Source organism: Apaloderma vittatum, unplaced genomic scaffold, assembly GCF_000703405.1.
Source record: "Apaloderma vittatum isolate BGI_N311 unplaced genomic scaffold, ASM70340v1 scaffold13649, whole genome shotgun sequence".
In the NCBI taxonomy this organism is placed as follows: domain Eukaryota; kingdom Metazoa; phylum Chordata; class Aves; order Trogoniformes; family Trogonidae; genus Apaloderma; species Apaloderma vittatum.
In genome coordinates, this window is record NW_009737141.1 from 110037 (window position 1) to 131591 (window position 21555).

The window sequence follows — 21555 nt, forward strand, 5'->3', positions numbered from 1 at the left end:
TCTTTCCCTCCCCAAGTAGTTCCCTTTTCCATTTTTTTCCTTTTATTCAATCTTGCTCTGATATTCTTTCAGCTTTTCAGAGACTTAACGTTGTAAGTTATCCGTGGTTCAGGCAACTGGGAAGCAAGAAAATTCAGCATATTGTAACAGGTGTGTGCATCTGAAATATGAGTTATTAACTGACCACTGTGAATTTCAATGTCATAAAACAAATTAGGTGGGAACCTGTCAAACAGTCTTGTAAAGACCTGTGAAACCTTACATGATTTCTTTGTCCCACACAAATTAAGTGAGAATTGTAAGATTATGATAAAAGAATCTCTAATGAAATAAAAAACTGACAAGTATATCTTGATTGACGTCTTATATCCAGTACATGCAAACACATGATAATGTAGAAAAGTTGTGGCTTTAGATTTAAAAGTTAAAGCGTTACGTTATCAGTTTAATTCTTAAGCTGTTTTTAAGAAAGCGGTAATTCAGAATAATGCCTTTTTCAGCTACTCATTCATGAAATCAAGATATGGCTTTCTTAAAACTATTCATTCTGGTAGTATTTCACTTACATACATCAAATATTTATTCTTCTTGCGGTCCAGGTCAAAAAACAAATACAAAACAACATGAAAACAAGACAGAATGATTACACTACCACCTCTGTGCTACAGTTGCAGCATTAAGGAAAACAACAAAAAATACATCAGTAGTGACACGATGTGCAGAACACTATCCTTTCCTTCATCCTCTGGAAATGATGGAAGTGATGTTTCAACACCAAGAATCATCCCACCAAGGTTACAGCGCAGTTACTGCAGTATCAGTTGAGAGGTACAAAAACCGAGCAGGTACTCCACTTATCCTACAATATTGCTCAATACTTAAGGATAACGTCTTTCTTTAGCAGCTTCTCTTGCCATGCTTCCCCAAGATTAGTGGACCTTATGGACCACTAATCCTAAAAAGGACCAGAGGAAAGGAAAGCCAAGAACCCACAAGGTGATGATGCAAAATAAAAACTTTAGATTTAGATTCAAACCTGCTGTTTCAAACTGAGGTTGCTGAGAAATTAATTAATTTAGCCATTCAGAAATTACACGTCTAGCCTAAGTTAGTCATTCAGGCTACCTCGAAATCTAATTGACAGAGGACACAGCTTGGTACTTCCAGAGGGTGATTCAGTTTACTCTGAAGTATGTGTCTAAATCCACACTTTCACTATCAGTTTAATCCAGTGCAAGTCAGCATCTTCCTGTGCTCTAAAGTCCCTTGAGGTTCAAAGGGAAATCAAGACAACCTGATAATTCATCTTCTAATCTCGCTCTCTAAGAGCTTTCATATGTCACAGGTCTCACGATACAAGAGCCAAAGGGTTCGGATGAGAGACATACTTAGGCAAATCATCAGCCCACTTTTTCCTAGAAATGTCACGCTCAATTTGTGTTAACTATCCTCCATAGTGCTTTAAAGATAAAGTAATCTAGCCCAGAAACTGGGAGCGCACGCCACTTTTGCTGAGCGCGATTTGTCTATCGCGTTTTAGGAGCTGTGCTAGCACATGCCCCAGAGCTGCAAGGGGCAAAACCCCAGCAAGAACAAGGTGTTCACACACACCTCCACCTGCCTCCTCCCGACAGGCGGTAGCACTTTCTGGTGTCTGAAAACATGAGTCCTAAATGAAAAAGCAAACGAAGGAAAAACCACAGAATGCGCCATACAGTTCATCACGGGATTTGCTTTCATCTGAGAACAAACGGTACTTTGCAGCTGCGGCCTGGGGAGCGAAGTGTTTCCTTCTCTGCAGTGCGACATTTTACAGGCAACCTGCAGTAGAGGATGGCCAAGCCCGGGCCAACAGCTGCTCAGAAACCTTTGAGGCACCTGGCACTGGGCAGCGGGAGGAGCAGCACCACGAATGTCCCTTCTTCCCACTGCAGAGCGGGAAAACGCGTGCTTCACGCTGGGCAGATCAGCGTGGGGCCGCAAGAGCAGGTGCACCTCCTGAACACCATACTGTGAAATTGCTCGAAAATTACAAAGTCAGTGGCAATTTGATAACCTTTAAATGAAAAGGGCTCACTAACAGATAACTGACAACCAATGGGGATGTTAAAAAACTGGAGACAGCCTTTTCTCTGCTTGCCTGTAAAAATTAGGCTAAGCTAAATCAGAAAATGAAAAGAGGATGGCTTTGTCAACATACCTTGGACCTCATGTTTAAATGGCAAAGTTATTTCAGTCCTTCCCAAAACAATATTTCTAACTTGTAACTAATCTTTGAGGGTCCTTAGGCGAGGATGAGAAGACAGAAGTACTCAGCTAGCTTACCCAAGTCCACAGCATCTTTTGGGAAGGAAACACTTTGCTCTTGTGATAATGATCGAAATGTCTCTCTTCCCTAAGCACACGGCCTTTTTGATTGTTACTCAGCTTCAAACGACAGCTTCACATTGCAGCAGTACTTCATAGACCATTTTACTGAGCTGTGAACACCCAGATCATCAAACACCAAGACTCATACACACTTTTCAATGCCCAGTTTAATACAGACATGCATTTAACTCCAGGGGAATTACTGAAACTCCTCATTCTGGTTGGCAAATCACATCTATCTTTATACAGGTCCAAACAACTCAATGGCATCTAACATGTCACTGAAGTTAAAACAAACAAACAAAACTTCTCTTGCCTTCTGTTGATATTGAATTAGGAAGCAAACAACAGAAAACACTAATATCTGCATCAAAAAGTTATACTGGCCCAAAAAGCTTCAGCAGAATAAAATCTAAAAGTTTTAATATTATGAATTTGGAGATTATCAAGATTTGGTGTTCACAGTCACACCCTCTTCCTCCCCAATTTACATCATTGGCCAAGTGTAAAAATTCTTCCTCTGCCTTTTAATAATTTCTCTTCAAAGATCAGGTATAGATGGTGGCTGGACTAGATGGACCATTGGTCTGCTCTGGTCTGATGAACTCCATGCAATAATGCTAATTAACTTCTTGGAGAATATCCATATATAAAACTGTTTCATAATTTATACATAGCATCTAGGCTGTTGTGTTGAATTTAGAATTGAGTTCAAGACAGAGGCTGTTTGAAGTTGGGTTGAAAAAACACCCTCCTCCTCAAAAAAACCCAACTGAAAACAAAAAAGCCCTCAACGGTGTAACTTCAGGACTTGGGAGAGGAGGTGGAAAAAGTATTCATTTTGAAGAGAAAAACAAAACAAAACATAATCTCTCATCTCATCCACACTTAAGCACAACCTCCCACCCCACCCACACTCATAGCCACATTTTCTGTTTAGGAAAGAAACCATATATCAGCTAAATTATTTTTTTAGAGTAACCAATTTTTGCAAGCACTAACTGAACAAGGGAGCATTATATTACAAATGTAACACACAGAGAATCAGAAATTCGTTTGGCCATCTTCCTATCACCAATCAATTTAATCTTTTAAAAATACTTGGAAAAACCCCCAACATATCCATCCCTCTTCTGGTCTGCCCAGATACATCTTCTCATCAAATAAGACTGATTACAGTAACAAGAAGTTCTGGATTAATTCAATTTTCCTAAACAAAGGCCAGGTTGTTATAGAAGGAATAACCAATCTGAAAAGGTTTTCACATACATGGAAGTTCACTTCTTCCCCATCAAAACTGAAATATGAAAATCTTTTAAACACATTCTCATAAGTACTGTTTTAGCTTGGGAACAAAAATCTTCTTTAATCCTGGTTTAGCTTTTAATATTACATCGTACATTAAAATTCATAAAGTAGTTCATTCCAGGCAAAACAAACTACTTTTCAGTTCTGCTCTGCAAATAGCACAGGAGGTACAATAAATGCTGTTGCTTTCAGAACAGCTTTTATCAGGACAAGGTTTACTACTCCATTATTACAGTGGCGCCTGGAAGTGCAGTTATAGTTAAGTGTCAGGGTTTCCATTAACTCTCGTCCATGGTGGTTTTCGCGGAGGGGGCGGGGTGGGTGGGTTGCATTTATTATTTTGTTCATTTTTACTTTCATTAAAATGCAACTTGGCACTATCAACCTAAATCTAAAATTGTGCAGACTTAAAATCTTTGCTAGTGGTGAAGTATGGCGTGCGTGTGTGTTTGAACTCCTAAGGCTCCACCATCAAGTTTCACAGGAGCAGAACTCTGGAACTACCTGAGGTCCCTGCAAGGGAGATTCCCTGGTCCTCAAACACCAGTAAAGTCATGTCTTCCTCCAGAACAGCCTTTCAGAAGTAACACCGTATGTCTAGGTCCCAAGCTGAAATTGCTTTAGCCTGAAGGAACTGTAATTTATCTGCAGTCAGAGGGAGGCCAGGATTACATTTATGAAAATGAAAGCTTTTGTCAATTGAGTATCCAGAACCATGACTCATGCAAGAGTCGTGGACACTTCTTAAAACATTGCCTTGTTAAAACTATATTCTGCTCTTGATCTTACATGTACTCTGTTTTTACCCAGGATGATGATGGGGCCCAAGAGTTAGCACAGATTTTCATTGGAGAATATGGGTGGTGAGGAGGATTTCTTCCTCAGCTCTGCTGAAGCAGAGATAACTTGTCCCGAGGAGGAAGTTCTCTTAATTGCAGGATGACTAACAAGCTTTAACCAGAATATTTTGGAAAACAAAATCTGTGACTTGGTCACTTGTCTCTGTCGATCCCCAAAGTTCTACTAGGGAGGAGAGAGTCCTCTTTCCCCCAGACCCCAAACTGCCCCAATGAGAAGGTCAGGCCATCCCTAGCACCTTCCTGAGGAACTCCATCCACCCAGGACATAGCTCCACACTTGGCTCCCTCTGAAGTGTCTCCACATCCTCTCATTCCCAGATAAGGTGTAATAGGCTCATCCTATGAACTTGACTTACGGATACCCAGAAATGACCTCTGTGGGGTGATCTGCAAGATGAGGGTGTTGAAGGGGGGGAAAAAAGTAAAATAATAAAAGAAGTAGAAGAAGGAAGGACCTTTTTTCCTTCCTTCTAGGTTGGAGAGGTTAAACTATGTCACTATGCAGTACCTACCAGATGGAGATGCTAACATTTATAAACTCCACTGCCACAGGAAAGAGCCTGACAGACAGGCTTGTGCCCTGGGAGGTGTCAAGATGAACAAGACCCAAGGGAAAAATTCTCCTGCATGCAGTCTCCTCACACTCAGTCTGCCAGTGTGGAAGGCAGTAGCAGACTTATAACTTGACCAGCTTAGAGAGCTATACAAGTATCCCAAAAGCTCATGCATTAGAGGCTAATGATTTCAGTAAAAAAAAAAAAAAGAAAGAAATAAGATTTTGCTTTTTTGTTTAAGTCACAGAGAAAGGGAGAAGTACGGGGGACAAAGAGCTTCTTAAAGGATTTCAAAAAAGAACTGGAAACAATCCAGACACATTAGCTCAAGTAGCAAATAGTAAGAATGCTGTAAAAATGAGATAAATTCAACACAGTTTGTCCTAACTCAGGCACCAGGGTTTACGCTTGGTGAGTTCCTACTATCCTATCAGACCTCCGAGGTCACGCTTTCTGTTTTTGCATGCAAGAGTATGCAAAATTCACACAGAACAAGCTCAGCCGCTAAATGGTTAAGTCTGCTCTACTGTCTGGCCACCAGTTGGCAACACAAAAATGCAAAATAGATCCTTTTCAGGATGTTTATTTTCACATCCTTCCGAAACTGATAACTTGCAATTGCAAAATAAACCTTCATGTGTGGCATATTAGCTCCCATTTTTCATGGTTTCATAGTTTAATTGTTTCAAATGCTACAGTGGTCTAAAGATTTAATACTAAAATATGTTGGCTCTTGCGTAAATTCTGTTGTCAGGATAAACGGTCTGTTTTGCCTTTCAATAGTTATCCAAGAAGCTCACAACTAAGCTGAAAAAATATTATGCTATATTCCTGTATAGTGAACTTTAAATAAATGTTTACAGTAAATTTAATTGCAAGGATGCTAGTAGCTTTATTTCCTTAATACTAAATATCCAGTAAGCTGTGGACATGGAGGGAGGTATCAGAGTAGTAGTTTGCCACAATAATTTTGCAGTATCCTGACTATAATTTATTTCTGCTATGATTTGTAATGTTATGTTTGCTGGTGCAACAACTAGAATACTTTCATTACTATTTCCAGCATTAAGTATTGTATTTCTCTTACCAACATGGATATTTCAATTTTCAAACTTAGGACTCTGAACACTTAGTAGCATGTCGCAAGTGCTACATGCATTTATGGGTGGGTAATTCTGGCAACGTATAAGAAGGTCACACAGGATCCCAACTCAGAAGTTTCTACATCCTTGGTCGGTCCATCCACTAGGTAAAGTGCACATGTTTTGCTGAAGGACAGAGAACAATATAACAACTAGAAAATAACTGCTTTGTTCTGCAGACCTCAACTGTTAGTTTATAAGATTTCCTTGTTCATCTTTTTTCCTTTTGAAAAGGATCGAAACAAAACTGTATGCTGTTTCCACTTTGAACTGTTGCAATTAGGTTAACTATACACCTGACTCCCACTAAAAAAATGAAATGTAATTATGAACAAGAGCACAGAAGAGACAGATAGATTTCCCCCTCCCCTGACCCCTAAATTTGGACTTACAGTGTGTTTTGTCAGTTAAGAAAACCCCTTAGTCTCACTTTCTTTCTTGCTGCAAGGGATTTATACAGTTTAAAGTGTGAATTAAAACCAATACAATGACTACCTCTGACTTGACATCCTTCTGGAAGGTCCTGTAATTAACTCTGTTCTTTAGCTGTGAAATTGCCCAAGACCACTTGAGACAGAGTGAGACATTACCTTGGCAGAAAGAGATAAGTTAAGAAGAAGGGTTAGCCTTTGCTCTGAATTACCTGGGCTGTGGGAGCAGGTACAGATATTAAAACAAACTCAAACGTTATTTTAAACACAGTTATCTACATTTAACTATTTCCCACAAAAGCATTACTACATAAATAGTTTCCCATCCTTTATCCTGAAGAGTATCTATAGTGGATTTCAGACTAAACTCAGTTAATGATAACAAAACTGGACAATTAGCACAGTCTGTTCTTTCTGATAAAATTTTTTTCTCCTCTTGTGAAAAGTACTGCAGCAGATCAAACTGATCTTCTGTCCTCCCTTCTCCTACAATTTCATTATTCATTACTTTAGTGTGGTCCTTAGGATCCATTAGCTGTAGAAAAACTAGAAAATTAATCTCAAGAAACATATAGCGTTCAGAATGGGTATGGAATATAGTCACAGGCACAAGCCTAAGGCCTCGTTAGCAAAAAAACCCTCTGCGTTTATATACTGAACCATTACAAATCCCTCACAATCACATTTGCTTCGTGTAGCAAAAGTGGGCTCTGTATACTGCATGATTCCCATGTATCTACAGATTCATTTGTTTGTCCTTGCATAGGTACAACCCTGAGCCAGGGTAATGCAGAATACTTTAGAAAAGATTCAGGGTTTTTTAGTGTGTTTCATTTGCAGACACATATCTTTGTGGAAATCCTATGCACTCCTATGGCTTACAGCTGTATTTGTAATGCACCCTAAAAGTAGCATCAGAATTTCCTTGATAAACACAAAGGGCCACTAGATCTTACAGAAACTGATACGAGTTTCAGCTGAACAAATACTAAGTGAAGCTTTAATGAACGTATTCAAATCTTTCAGAGTGGCAGATGTAGGAGGTCTGTATTGTTATCCAGTTGTCAGTAGCTTGACCTGGTGAAAGTGTGCCCAGCATTTTGGGATGCAATCTTCTTTCCCCCATCCCTTAAGTTATACCTGTTCATTTTCTGGAAGATAATTTTAAGGCAATATGAGGTACTCATACTTCTGCTTTCAGTCTCACTCAGTTTAGTGGTCCAAATCCTTCAAAATCCCTATTTGAGCCTCTAACCTCAAAAACAACACCTGAGAATTATAGGGCAAAAAAAAATACAGCTAAAAGCCAGTATCTTTCAGGCCCGGTAAAGTTTGTACCTCAATAAAATGAGCAAAAACCTCTGTAGGGGCCATAATGGATAGAAGTTATCTTAAAACTAGAAAATAAGTAATAACAAACTGCTGTTATCATCCATTATATTTCTTAAATTTAATTTGTGATATGCACTGCAAATAATGATTCCATAAACGTTTTAAAAAATGCAACAGTAAAAGCTTTCTTCTTTTTATGAAAGGTACCACCCAAACAAGACAGCGAGAAAACACAAGGAGCGAATCTGGAAGAGAGAGAGAGTGGTTTACTTGCGGAGGCCGGCTGGGCGGTGTGCTTATGAGAGGCGCAGGGCCCATCGCGGAGGCTGCGTTCAAACTCCTTTCCCTTTCGTCCTGGTAAATTCGATCTCGTTCGGCTTCTGGCAGCTGCAAGAAGTTCTGCATAGCCCGAAGGTTTACCAGTAAGGACTGCGAGGCAGTCTTGGGATCCTCTTCCTTTCGGAGGATTTCTGAGAGCAAGCCCTGGAGCGAGGGAAATAAAAAACCAGACTGGAGAGTTAGACTAGGTGGGCACCTCGTAAACCGTTCTCTGCAAAGCCGCCACTTATCAGTCCTTCTTCTTCTTCTTTCCACCAGGTTGAGAACCAGAACAGCAAATGCACTATTCACTCCGCACAGGAATGTATTAATGGTATTTTAGGTAGCAGACAAGAGAGTCTCAATTGCACCCTTAATTTTATTAAGCATCTGTTTTACATAAAACATAAACTGTACTGGCCTAATAGGTCTCTTTCCTTTTACTGGCTTAACTTGCCATGAAATCTTTCACAGTCGACAGACAATCACAAGACATTAAGAGTAAGTGAAATACAGGTAGTCCAGAGGCACAACACTGGGGTGTTCCCAGGCTTGCCAGACAAAGCACAAAGCTGACTTAAAAACAAAGGCTTTCCACATTTCTAGCAACTTAAACAGCTCTTTGAAAGGAAGTGATATTTCACAACTAATCTGAGATGATAAACTTGCAGTGTTCCTCAAATACTGCTTAACTGACTCAGGTCTATATCTTTTATAAGTCAGTATTTTGTCTTGAGAGTTCTATACTGGAGTTTAACAGTGAGAAAATTCACTGTAGGATGCGCCCCCTCCCTTTATCTTCCTCCTCCTCCTCCCACTGTCCCTCTCTCCTCACCAGGACAAATCTAATCTTCACCCAGGCCATCACCTGAGCTATTTATTTGAGCAGCTGCTGTGAAGGCCCCATTTCCAAAGTCCAAAGCTGTCCTTTGACCACTTTCAGAGTCCAGCAATGACAGATAAAAGGGAGCACTGGGGAATGAGAGGCAAACAGCACACGGGGCACTCGTAGCACACAGCCAGAGGTGGGCAGGCTGCAGACGTCAGCAGCCTGTACAGACCACACCAGGTTTCTTGTGTAATCATTTCATCTCGTTTCTCAGCAATGGAGCAGACCTGGAGGTTTGGGACATTTAGAGTAATTACTCTAAAAGATGAAATATTTATGAGCCCGTGAGTGCAACTACAACTTTAATGTCAACAGGTTCTTGAAATCTTACCCTTGCCAAATCCTCCTTTCAAATATGTCAGGCACACAAAACACTCTACTGTCTTGAAGCAGCAAAGTGGTGATCAGAAAACTATCTTTTGCAAAAGCAAACATGAACTTCTTTTTAGAATAAATGCTCTTGCCATGCTGGGACAAGGAGAGGGTTGGGACGAGGCTTTTGGTGCTAGTAGAACAAGGGAACACAGATGTGATTTTAAAGAAATGACACAACCCAATGTTTCTTCTAAAGAACTGTAGCAAGTTATTTGGGATAGTGCAGGGAGGGAGGCAAACAATAAAGATCTAAAACTAAGAGAGGCATTCTTGACTGCAGGTATCCATTCCTAAGGGAGTTCAACAGAAAGCTATGGCCCAAGCATCAGTCTTCTCTGTAGGGATGTCTGATGCTCACAGCACTTATGGAGGTTGTCACCTCTCTTCAAAGGTCCTATCCTATCAGGCAAAAGCCTCTTAAAAAGGTGCTGCTGCAAAGCCAAAGCTCTCAGGCAGCTGCACTCAGGCAGGGTCAGAGCTCACCCAGCGTGGCTCTGAGCTCTGCATCTGCCCCATCGTCCCTCCATCTCCCAATGCAACGAGGATGGAGATGCTAAACCACTACGCTGGGGCCAGCATGGTCCTCGTGGCCGGCTGCCTGCACACAGATGATGGAAATGGGATGGAAAACACAAACTATCTTTCCAGCACTAAGCATGAAAAATAATTTGGAGGAGGATTTAAAAAAATAATAATCCTGGAGGATACTTTCTTACCACTGTTGATCATTCCTCCTCTTTTCTGGTATCCAGGCAGAAACTACTCAGGAAGTAAATAAATAAGTTACAGCCAAAAGTGACATTTGGGTGGACTATAAGTTTCATAGTTTCTCTTAACGAATAGTCTATTAATAAATGTATTTATTAGCAAATATGCAAATTAAATTCTTGTCTACCATCTTCTAGTTCTAAGTACTCAAACCCACAGTTACTGCTGTTTGTCAGTGGTAGGGTTACATGACCATCCTCCAAGGGAGGCAAAAAGTAATTTTGTGCCACTGGAGACAAGGCGAAGCTGTCTGCAGAGCACAGGATGTATGATGGAGGTGTAAACACATGTGATTTCTGATTGCTACTGTGCTGAAAACAACCACACCAGGATTAGAAAGAAGAAAAAAAACTAAAATCAGATGGACTGATCACTGGCAGAAGAGGAGACTCCTTACTAACAGTCAGCCTACTGTTAGCCACAGGAAACATCCTTGAAAAATACTTTAGCCCGTAATAGAAAATATTTGCTCTTATAAGCCTTTGCCACATAGTGGGAAGATAAAAAAAGCAGAAAAGTCTGCTCTTTTCTTATAACTTTTCCCTCCTCAATGAAATACGTAAACAAATAAACCCTTTTTTTGTATTTTTCCTGCATTTGTCAGTATAATCATTGCTGCAGGACACCTCTTGGTGATTAGAAATGCCATTAAGTATTCATTTCCCTCTCCTTCCCCCATCACCACCATGACTCTTTGCATGAGCTGGGAGCAGAGCTGAGGACACAGATGCAGAGAGAGGAGGGGAGATGAGAGAGTGGGGAGAAGACAAGGAGGAGGTGTTTGCTTCTAGGAGCTTTGAACCTAAAGGTCAGAATACGTGAGGAAATAACATGAAAAATAAAGTGTAATACCAGGTGCAGGCAGTCTTACAATACAGCTTGCTTTACTACTTCAAATATTACTCCATTGCTACTGCTTCGATTTTCTGAGCACAAAACTTCAGCTGAAGATTGTTAGACAAGATGTTAAATGGGAAAATCCTAGAAAGAAAACATCAGCTCTCACATCCTGCACCATGCTGACGTGCAGAGATTTACTGTTCGTTTCACCAGGTTTGAACTGGTTTGCCAAGATACAAGTCTTAGGACGATCTCCTGGTATTATACCTCAGGTTGCATAAAAGCTAAATGCTGTTTTGCATAGAGATTATAAATACTGCTAGGCTCAGAGTCCTCCTCACTGTTTCTTGTTTTCTTATCACATTGGGTACGTATTTTCTTAAAATGTTACCAGGTCCCATTGAAAAAAAGAAAGTTTACATGTCATCACAAGTCTAATTCATTACTAATTGCACAAAAATCTTCAGTAAATATTATCAAGGCTTTCAAAAGCTAATTATGAATTCTTGAAAAATAGGAGATAAACGAAAGTGTCTGCCAATACGAACAAAAACACTGCCTGTCTGGCCCTCAGTTTGTCTCCTCTTTGAACATAATCACTGATTCAAACAGATTTTATCAGCCTGATAGAACTTCAAAGCTCCCAGAAGAAAAATGCAATTTGCCCAAACCTCCCCAAAACACGCAGAACATCCCTGAACGCTATCCTTCTCCAGTGCAGGGTGCTCCCATCCCGTGTCCAGGTGGAAGATTATTCACAAGCTCCACCCACAACCCTGGATCCCTGCCAAGTAAGTTATAAGCAGACACATTTATCTGTGTCGCTTAGTAGCAAGAGGAGAGCTGTCACGATAGTGTAATAGCACCTTTTTACCTTTTATTCAATAGTGATATGGATAGTGTGCTTTTTCTTAAATTACACTACGAAGAATTATATGAATACAGTGGCAATTTCTGTTATACTTAAGCAGGCAAATTTCTCTCTACCACATAATTTACAGAACTCAAATTCAATAAAACATTACATGATGGTCCATTACTGTTATCAATTTTGAATAATCCATCTTCATTTTTCATTTTACTGGAAAATAAAGTGTGCCAAAGACAAAGTGGAAAAAAAAAGAAAAAGTGTTTGAGAAGGTGGTTTGTGTAAACGTAGATTTTGTTTTAAAATTACACAGAGCCGTTTACTGCATCCAAGTGTTCTCCTTTGAAATAGCATTGCCCAGAATTAGCATGAGTATGGTCCTAAATACACAGAAGTTTTCACATATGAGAACTGCCATTATATATGAATGAAAGGCAATGTATCCTGGCAGCTAATACTTCAAACGAGCAGGGGGGTGAAGTAGAAAGGAGGGGGAGAGAAAAGGTATCTGGCAGAAAGACTGAGAAGTACTCAAAAACCTCGAGATGGAAAACTGTCACTGGTGGGAAGAAGAAAAATCGCAATAGTCAGACACAGCAAAAGCATAAAAAAGCACTCCCCCTCCTCTCACGAAGATGGAGCCGAGAGGTCACCTCTGTACAGCAGCACCCGAGCCACACTTCCAACCACAACCACGGCAAGCGCATGCCCTCGCTCGCGTAGTACGTACACATCACCGTCACCCGGCCACGCACCGGGCAAAGCTACGCCTTCGAGCCCAATGTCAGGCTCGCTTGTGGGAACTCAAGCTTTCTTCTTCCTGACTCATGCTTACATTCATAGACAGAAATGGGAGAGGAGTTTGTTTATTTGTTTAGGGCTTGAAGGTGGGTTCAGCCCAACAAGTGCCGATGCTCCATTCCAGCTCCCTCAAGAAGAACAAAACAGAGTGAAGAGCCTCCCAGTCCCACTGCAAACTGGCAGGGACAGGCTGAGCCTCTCTGCTGACATGAGGCTTCATCAGCTGGAAAAAATATGTTGTTTATTAATTCAGTCAAATGGCAACTGAAACATAAGCAGCTCAATTTACGAAAAATCACCCTGCCAAGCAGAGAGACCAGTAGACACAGCTGGTAGCCACGCTTGAGGTGAAACTCGGATCTGCTAGCACAAATCCTGACTCAGCAAACTCTTCCACGGTGCACAACAAAGAGGTGCTAACAGGATTCAGTTTGTGTCTTTGCAGCCAGCAACCTGGAATAGCAACTGCTGGAGGACAAATGACACTCCAGATCCCACTGTGCTCTGAACCCTTCTAGGACTGCTGTGAAATTTGTCATGGCGAGAGGTGCTCCACCTTCCAAAGGCACTTCTGCTCCCTACAGTTGCTCTACTCTGTCTGTATAGACGTCAATTTTCATTGAAGCTGTAGCAATCTGGACTCCTCTTTGATCAAAATTTGCAAGGCACGTTCCTGAGAGCTATGTATTTTTGAAACTACCATTTAGAAGTTAAGGGCAGGGAGGAAGTTATCCAAGAAGATACTAAGAACACCCTTTCAATTTTCTGAGGTGTGGCTGAGGAGTTTTCTTCTGTCTTATAAGTAGATGATAATTAAAGAGACACTCTAGTCTTCAGAAGTTATTTTAACAAATTCTTTTCCTTTGAGCTGGGAAGAGGTAGAAACATTTCTAGTGAACATTTTTGCCTCTGAATCAAAAATTCTTGAAAATTAGGGCCAATTGCCACACAAAGCTGGTAGAACACACCCTTCCCACTCAAAAATGCCACGAAATTCTGTACTTAATAGAACACAAGTCTGTAAAACAAGAGGCACCAAAACTTCCAGCCAATTCCACCAAAGTCTATTTATATTGCCAAAGCATTAAGCTTTGTTTAAAAACTCTTACAAACTTTTTAGTTTATAGTTCACTTCCTTCCTTAACTTTTACACTGAAAGCAAATCTGTCCCTTCATCTGAGAGCATATCTTGACATCAGAGGTTTTTCTGCGCAGAACTCCTCAAGGCAGAAGATCTCACTGAAATTGGTTAGAACTGATGGCATGATATGGTCCCTGGACACGGCTTAAATATGCTTATGACAGTTTCAAAAATGTCAGTGGTAAGCCTAAGTTAGCTTTTTAGCTCAGAAAACAGTAGATGAATTTAAACAAGCATTTTCACTTGCGCTAGCCTAATAGATAGATAGATAGATAGATAGACAGATAGATGATGCTAAAAGATATTACATCATATTAGGAAATAACTTCTAAACAGCATCAGTTATTAAAGTGCTTCCCTAGTTAAATGTGATGTATCCCTGAATAAGCTGTGATGGATTCGGAAGTACAAGTAGAACAAATCTAAATGTTTTCATATAAGAATCACAGATATCTCTACCTATGTTTGTGCTTGGACATTAGCTGTTACTCTGGGTAAAACTAAAAATTTTCAGTTTTCAAAGGCGAAACATGCCTACAACAAGCTCCTCTGGATTTCAGTGGGGCTTTGCTTCATGTGAAAAATACACTGAGATATTTCCTGGCAACACTAAGGCTAATATTGTCTAGGCTCTCAGTATTTTTCCTTCCTCTTCCCTACATTTGCCAAAATACAGAACAAATACTGCAAAACCTTACCTAGCTAATTGCAAATACTAATTTGACTAGTTAACACAATTTGTAGGATATAAGGACACTACTACGTGCTCTTTCAAGTAGATTTGGTTGAAAAGTGACAAAATATATTACATTTATTTTTCATATCTCTTCATGGGATTTGTTTTCAACATTCCTTTTAGCGTTTCCTCCCAGTTTTGGGCCACTTCGAACACGTTTTATCAAGTTGATTAACCACAGTGCCTGTGGAAGATTTGAACTTTAAACAAATATTTAATAATATTTTTAGTAGAAAAATATATATATAGCAATCAGGAACAGGTACTTGCACTAAAAGTCTGGTTCTACAGTTGCATTCATCACATCTCAAGAGCGTCTTCTCATACTGGGTCATGTAAATTCAATGTCCAGTCACGACGAATCTTCCCTGTATTTCAGGTAACGAATGATAGACCACAAGCTCTATGCAAAACTAGCTGACAAAACCTGAACAAATTACTTTGGAAGGGTAAGACAGTTGTTGGAAAACAAGCTGCTTCTAGGCATATCTAAGTAAATATGTAACAAACTATTTATTTTCTGAATTATTCAGTTGGCTTCTTGTCCAGGTAAGATGGCAGTTGCAAACCATTGTCACTTGAAGCTACTACTATTACTCCAAGATCTTACAGTATCAATAGTTAAAATATTAAACATTTTATTAAAAAAAAAATTAAAAATTAAAAAAATGTCACTTATTTGCAAATACAACTGATGCTGCCTGCACCTAACTTATGTATGTAATCTTTGCACGAGTTTGTGTTCCATGAAATTTGGCAGGAAACACTCAGATCTTGAAAACCTCCTCTGCTCTTTAAGAGGAAACACACACACACAGAGCTCTAAAGAGAATTTACACCATGACTCTACTTTCTTTTAGCTAAAGGAGGATGTAAAAAATTTTAAAGCAATAATAACTCAGAACAATTACAAATAGCATATTGATTCAAACCTGGTGTTAGTGCATTTGAACCAGCATTTATATTTTCTATGCTATGCAAGGAGAAATACCAACATTTCAAGAGAAGTCCAAATTATGTGGGGTTTTTTTACTATCTTCTACAATGGACAAATACTTGCTCCTTAAGTTTGAAAATGTGCAAATTTACTTACGTCGTTTTTAAGTATTTCCTATTAAAAAATAAACCATTTTATTTTCTCTTAAAACAGACTTGTAAAATTTTGAGATCTTATGATTTGCATTGGATATACTGACATTTCTTCCATAATTTCTGCTTGATTAAATTCCATGCAACATGGCATTAAGTTAAATTCATGGAGCGGAATAAATTATAACGGGGTTAGCTTCTAAAACAGGTGTAAAAAATAACACATTTTAGTGTTACTTATCAGCTTTGCTAGGGCTAGCTTTTTCTGCATTGAAGAGCTGAAGTATATGTTCTGACGTGGACATCGGCAATCTCAGCAACTACTTTTTGCAACAAAGTACAAAAATATATGAAAAGCGTGGATGATCTAAAAATAAAGTTTTTAATTTTTAATCTTTTCAGAAGCCTGAAAAGACATTGTTAAGACTTTCACCAGAAAATAAAAAAAAAATAATGGCAAACAAGAATAAAAGACCATCTCCGGTACACCTGTGAAAGAAGACAGGTTGTTGAGTGCATGCATGCACGTGGTCAGTTCAGGTAAAACCTTTGCAACACAAATGCAATCTGTTGGGAGACTTTGTGAATGGTTCTGCACAGAGCTATCCATGTTTCCTTCCTAGGGAAGATGTAGCTATTCATAAACCATCACAACTGGAGAGGAAATACCGCATCAGCATAGACGTTGGTCCTGCGAGGAAGCGCGGCTCCTTCACAGGAGCTAAGTGACAAGGCAGAAATGAGAAGAGGGACTTAAAATGTGATAATTACTAAATAGAGAGAGAAAGAAGAGAGTCCAAGATGTAATACATTAACAAATAAATAAATAGGAAACAAGGTGACTGACCTGAGTTCGGTTAAAAGCCACACGTGCAAATACTGCCTGTGAGATTCCTGCTCGTTTCAGTTCATCACGGACCCACTGGTAGATTTCGGAAGACACCTCTGTGTTCGTTGAGACCTGCTGCTCCAACGGCTTGTTCATGGATCTACTGACAGGAGGAGGGTGGTTCAAGTACTGTTGGTTTAAGGACTGCTGGGCTAGAAGTCTGTTCACTGCATACTGCTGGTTCAGCAACTGGGCCATTACCAGCTGCTGATTTACCAGCTGAGGGCTAATGGGAGTAGATACAAGTCCAGGGTGCAGGTTTGGAAGCGGGGTCCGAACTGATGGTTGACTACCATGAGAAAGCTGAACAGGGGATGGAGGCTGTTCGGCTGTGTTCCCTGGGACTGGCTGCTGACCGAAGTTGACATGGTTGGCACCTTGCTGGGATAGTTCAGAAAGGCTATCCATCTCAACTACAATGGAAAAGAAACATTGAAAAAGCCAACATAAGACTGAAAATCACAAACTTCACACTCCTCACAAGACGTGCGAATAAAAATAAAGCAATATAAAATGGCGCATTCAGGTTCAAGCTTACTGTACTCGGGCTTAGATCAGTGGGCTTGTAACATCATTGTGGTAATTTGCCTTCAAAAAATCTACCTAAAATTAGTGGTGTAGTGAATCTTAAAAAAAAAAAAAAGAAAAAAGAAACCCACAAAAACATCTAACAAACTGCCCCCCGTCACCACTGGGCACTTGGAGGAACCAGCAGAACATCAGAGGCAGAACCACACACACTGGAAACCACAGATGGCAAAGGAATAACTTGCTGAGAGTTTCGCACGGCGAGGGTGCGGCTGCAGAGTGGCTCCTGGTGGTGATGGACACGGGGGACTTCAGACAAGGCAGTGAGCAGCTAGAGAGGGGGCAAGGACAAGAGATGGGAAACCACTCTGAGCGCTGCAAAAGGTGCAGGTGAAATGGTAAATGCACCTGTGCAAAGGGTAAGGGGGGCTCTTAGGGGAAAGCCCATCCAGACCAGAGAGAGACAAGCCCCCAGTGACTGGTTTTGTTTCCCTGTGGTGTTCCCACTATGACATCTGCAGTTCTCAGCCACTGGAAATCTGTAACAAGCGGGGTGGGGTGTGGACCTCCCCATGCTCTGCTAATTTCTAGATGCTGCATCAATTGTATGGGACTGCTAGGAACTAGTATAATTTATGTAAATTACACAGATGGGCTGCTTTATCTTGCAACCATGTATGCATGGGTTTTTTCAGTGACTTGCAACATGGTTGAATTTTTTTCTTATATTAACTCATCTGCCTTGACACACCCTCCTTCATAATTAACAAGACAGTTTTTTAAACTACAGGAGTTCTTCCAGCTCCCTTCTTGTTCCTGATAAGACAATATAAGATAACTCTAGGCTGACGTAAGGGAGACTCCTTTTTATCAACGTATGTCGCATTTTCATTTTAAACAATCTCAGTTCTAGAGCTTTAGCAGTGCTGGTCTGGAAATAGCCTTAAGAAAATATGCTTTATTTAAAAAACAAAACCCCAGTATCTTCACAAAAGTGTTGTAGCAATTTTTTCCTTATACTGGTAAAGCATTTTTTTTTTAAAAGCCAGTGTGTCTGAGCTTTTTATAGTAACTATGATCTTCACTAACAGTCATTCAGTGCAAGACTATCCTTTCCTCCACACAGATGAGAGCTGGAAGAAGAAATTGGTACCTGGATTGCCTCCCACAGCCCCATCTTCCCTTTCTGTCCTATCATGGGGCAGAAATTTAAAAAAATAAAAAAGCAAGACAGTTGTTCTGCAGAGAGGTCTGGTATCCACAGCCTGGATGAGTCCCGCAGCAGAGAGGCCGCTGCTCCTCATCTGTGTGGCTTTGGGGACAGTGCTGCCTGCCACGTGGACCACCCGAAAGGGAGTGCTTACCACCGACTTTGGTGGTCTCAGAAGAAGGGTTCCGTGCCGTGCAGAAGGTACAAAGTAGATAAAGGAAAGAAGCTGCCTTTTTTCACTAGCGGAAAAGTAAAGATCAACCCAAGTGGGCCATTCACTTGGAACACTAATTCAAGCAATTATCACAAAAGTGATGCATTGTCTTCATTACAGCCTTAAGCTATAACAGGCAAGGAACCCGTTTTGGTAGATGAATGTTTTTGCTTCAAATACTAAAAGCTAAGTCAGGCTCAAAATTCAGTCCAAACTGAGGTCCTGTTTCTTCCTTCTGTCGAAAACTATATAGAAATTTTCTGACATAAAGTGTTCAAAATTATGTTAACAGGTTTAAAAAGTAGTTTTACAAAGGGACGACAGAGAGAGATAAAAGGTATCACAGAATTAATATGTCCCACTTATGGATTTTTTTACAAGCAGCAAACAATTGCCACAATTCATTTGTTAATAAGTTAAGAGGAAGATACAAATTTATTAAATTATAGCATTCTTGTTAGAAGGCAGTGAGAGTTATAGAAGCCTGTTTCTTTAAATACGCATTAGTCAGAGTTAGAAAAAAACACATACATTAAAAAAATCAGTCCGTCACAGTGCCAGGAACAGGTTTTTTAAACAATTATTCCGGGTGGTAGAAGATCTCTAGCTTTACAGAATGACAGCTTTACATCTCTGGCAACCCAAGGCAGTTTGGCTGTTCCAATAGCAAATATTTATTTAAATGAATTCTTCCACTATATACGTTCTTTCTACATCTACTCATCAAAAGCATCCTAAACTTATTGTGAAGGGACCTGGCTTCTTATATGAGCGTGACAGACCTCAACGTGACACATAATTGTATATATCCACTATCATGGCAATTTTTTTTATTTTTTTTTTGCTTACCCATCATATCTTTTGCCTTCTTGAAATGTTTATACCACCTTCCAAATTCCTGACATTTTGCTGCTGAGACATTTGCATAGTAAGTGCTGTTCACAATGGAAGAAATCATACTCTGTGTGAAAAGGGGAGAAGAAAAAAAGATATATCTGTAATACAGAGCAGTACAAGTCAAAGCACAAATTATTTCAATTGTTGAAACCATTATATGTTTAGAGTTTCAGACCCATATTGCATTTTTAATCCTATCTTCCAAAGCCTTTTAAAAAACTCATTAATCGAGCATAAAAACAAACCAGGGTATATTGTAAATGGGAGAAAAAAAAGCAGATGTACTAAGGGAAGAACAAAGTTATCGACCAAGAAACATCAGGCAATGGGATGGGCTGTGGACAGAAGATGCTAATCTTGAAAGGCAATTTTTTTTGGTACTATTTCTGCTTTTAAATTTGATTGATCCTTCATGTTCCCACACAAGTTTACAGGCATACAAATCCTACACTGATGCCAAAAACGCAAGCAATGCCCCAAACTACCCATGTCCATTCCCTTTCTGCCACATGGCAGATCCAGAAAGCCGTGGGATGGAAGTTTATCTAAATGACCAATTAGTAGGATAAAATAAGGCGGTTTATAGTAGAATAAAATATGTATGTTACAACCCAAAATGAAGCCAGACTTGCTCTGCCTAAACAGGGCATTTTAAGTGATTTGCAGAAACAAGCTTACGAAAAGCTCTTATTGTCATGTCTAATTCTGTAACTGAGTATTAGCTGTAAAATAGACCAAAGGATGATAGGGATGATTTTTTTCACAAAGGTTCTCGAGATATCAGATAGCTACAGTGAGAAATTTACCTTCTGCTCAGTTTTGACCAGTTTTAAAATAGTGGAATTTACAATGCACAGAACTTTCAGTTCCAGTACATTCTTCTACAAAATCAATGAAGACTAAGCCTTGCAAAATGAGAGAATGCTCCAACTTGAAAATTGTACTCAGTATGTGATGTATGAACAACAAAATTCGCAAATGTAATTTCAATAGACTGAACTTTGCCACTCTTTAGATTTTTATGTGGAAAGTAGTTACTTCTAGCTTAACTACAGGAACTGCCCAGTGTATTGAGAAAACAATGACATTCAAGAAGACAAAGGCCTGATTATTATGTTTCTTCACTATTCAGCATGTAACATTTTGCTGTATTTGTGCTGTCATAAAATCGATGTACAGCATCAACCCTTTGTTACACAAACTGCAATAACCACCAAAAGAAAGAGTTTAGAGTGAAAATGCAATAAATATTACCATAAGTCTTCTTTTGTAAGGCTAGTTTAGCTTCTGAGTAAAAGTACTTTGGTTATTGATTTCAGTGAAGTACATTAAAACCTTTTTCTAACATATTACTTGGTAACAACCTATTTGTGGAGGCTCAGAATTTCTAGAGTGAGGCAGTATTATCTCTGCCAAATGTGGATACCCTCTCTTCACCAGGCAGCTATTTTAATGTTTCTCCAAATCACCAAAATTTTTACCACTCCTTGATACTATTCTGGCATTTCTGAAATTAGCTAGAAGCCTTTCATCAGTGGTATACAGGGAGAATGAAATCTTAATAGACCACTCTAGCCTGAATGACCTGAACCAAGCTCAGCTGAACTCAATTTCAATTTCCAATACAACAATAATATCATTAATGTCTAATACTTACAAAATTATTGTGTAAGCTCTTTTACAGATTAAACCATTTTAAACATGGGTGCATGATAGATAAGGTTTAATTTAAAGTCTTTTGGATCTGAACTGGTAAATTATATGAATGTACAGTCTCTGTGCATGCAAAACCTGTAGATCTGCATGTGCAAAACAGGGAACTGCACATGTAATGGGCCACCATCCCATATTAGCTTGTGTATACTTTGTGGGTGTCATTTAGACTTCAAGGTGATTTTTTCTGATTTAATTTGCCCCTTTCAGATGCCTTTTCCAGTCCAAATAACTTTAGAAAGTATGAAAGCATGTGTATTAACAATAATTGTAGTAAATTAC

The 21555-nt window shown here is 39.6% G+C and overlaps 1 protein-coding gene across 1 annotated transcript in view; it reads right to left on the bottom strand.

The window, feature by feature from the left end:
* The window catches only part of SATB1 (SATB homeobox 1), a 73765-nt gene that overhangs the window by 27133 nt on the left and 25077 nt on the right, over positions 1-21555 (bottom strand). Inside the window, 3 exon segments of the mRNA XM_009877237.1 lie at positions 8268-8480; positions 16670-17124; positions 19513-19624. Coding sequence (XP_009875539.1) covers positions 8268-8480; positions 16670-17124; positions 19513-19624 — 780 coding nt within the window.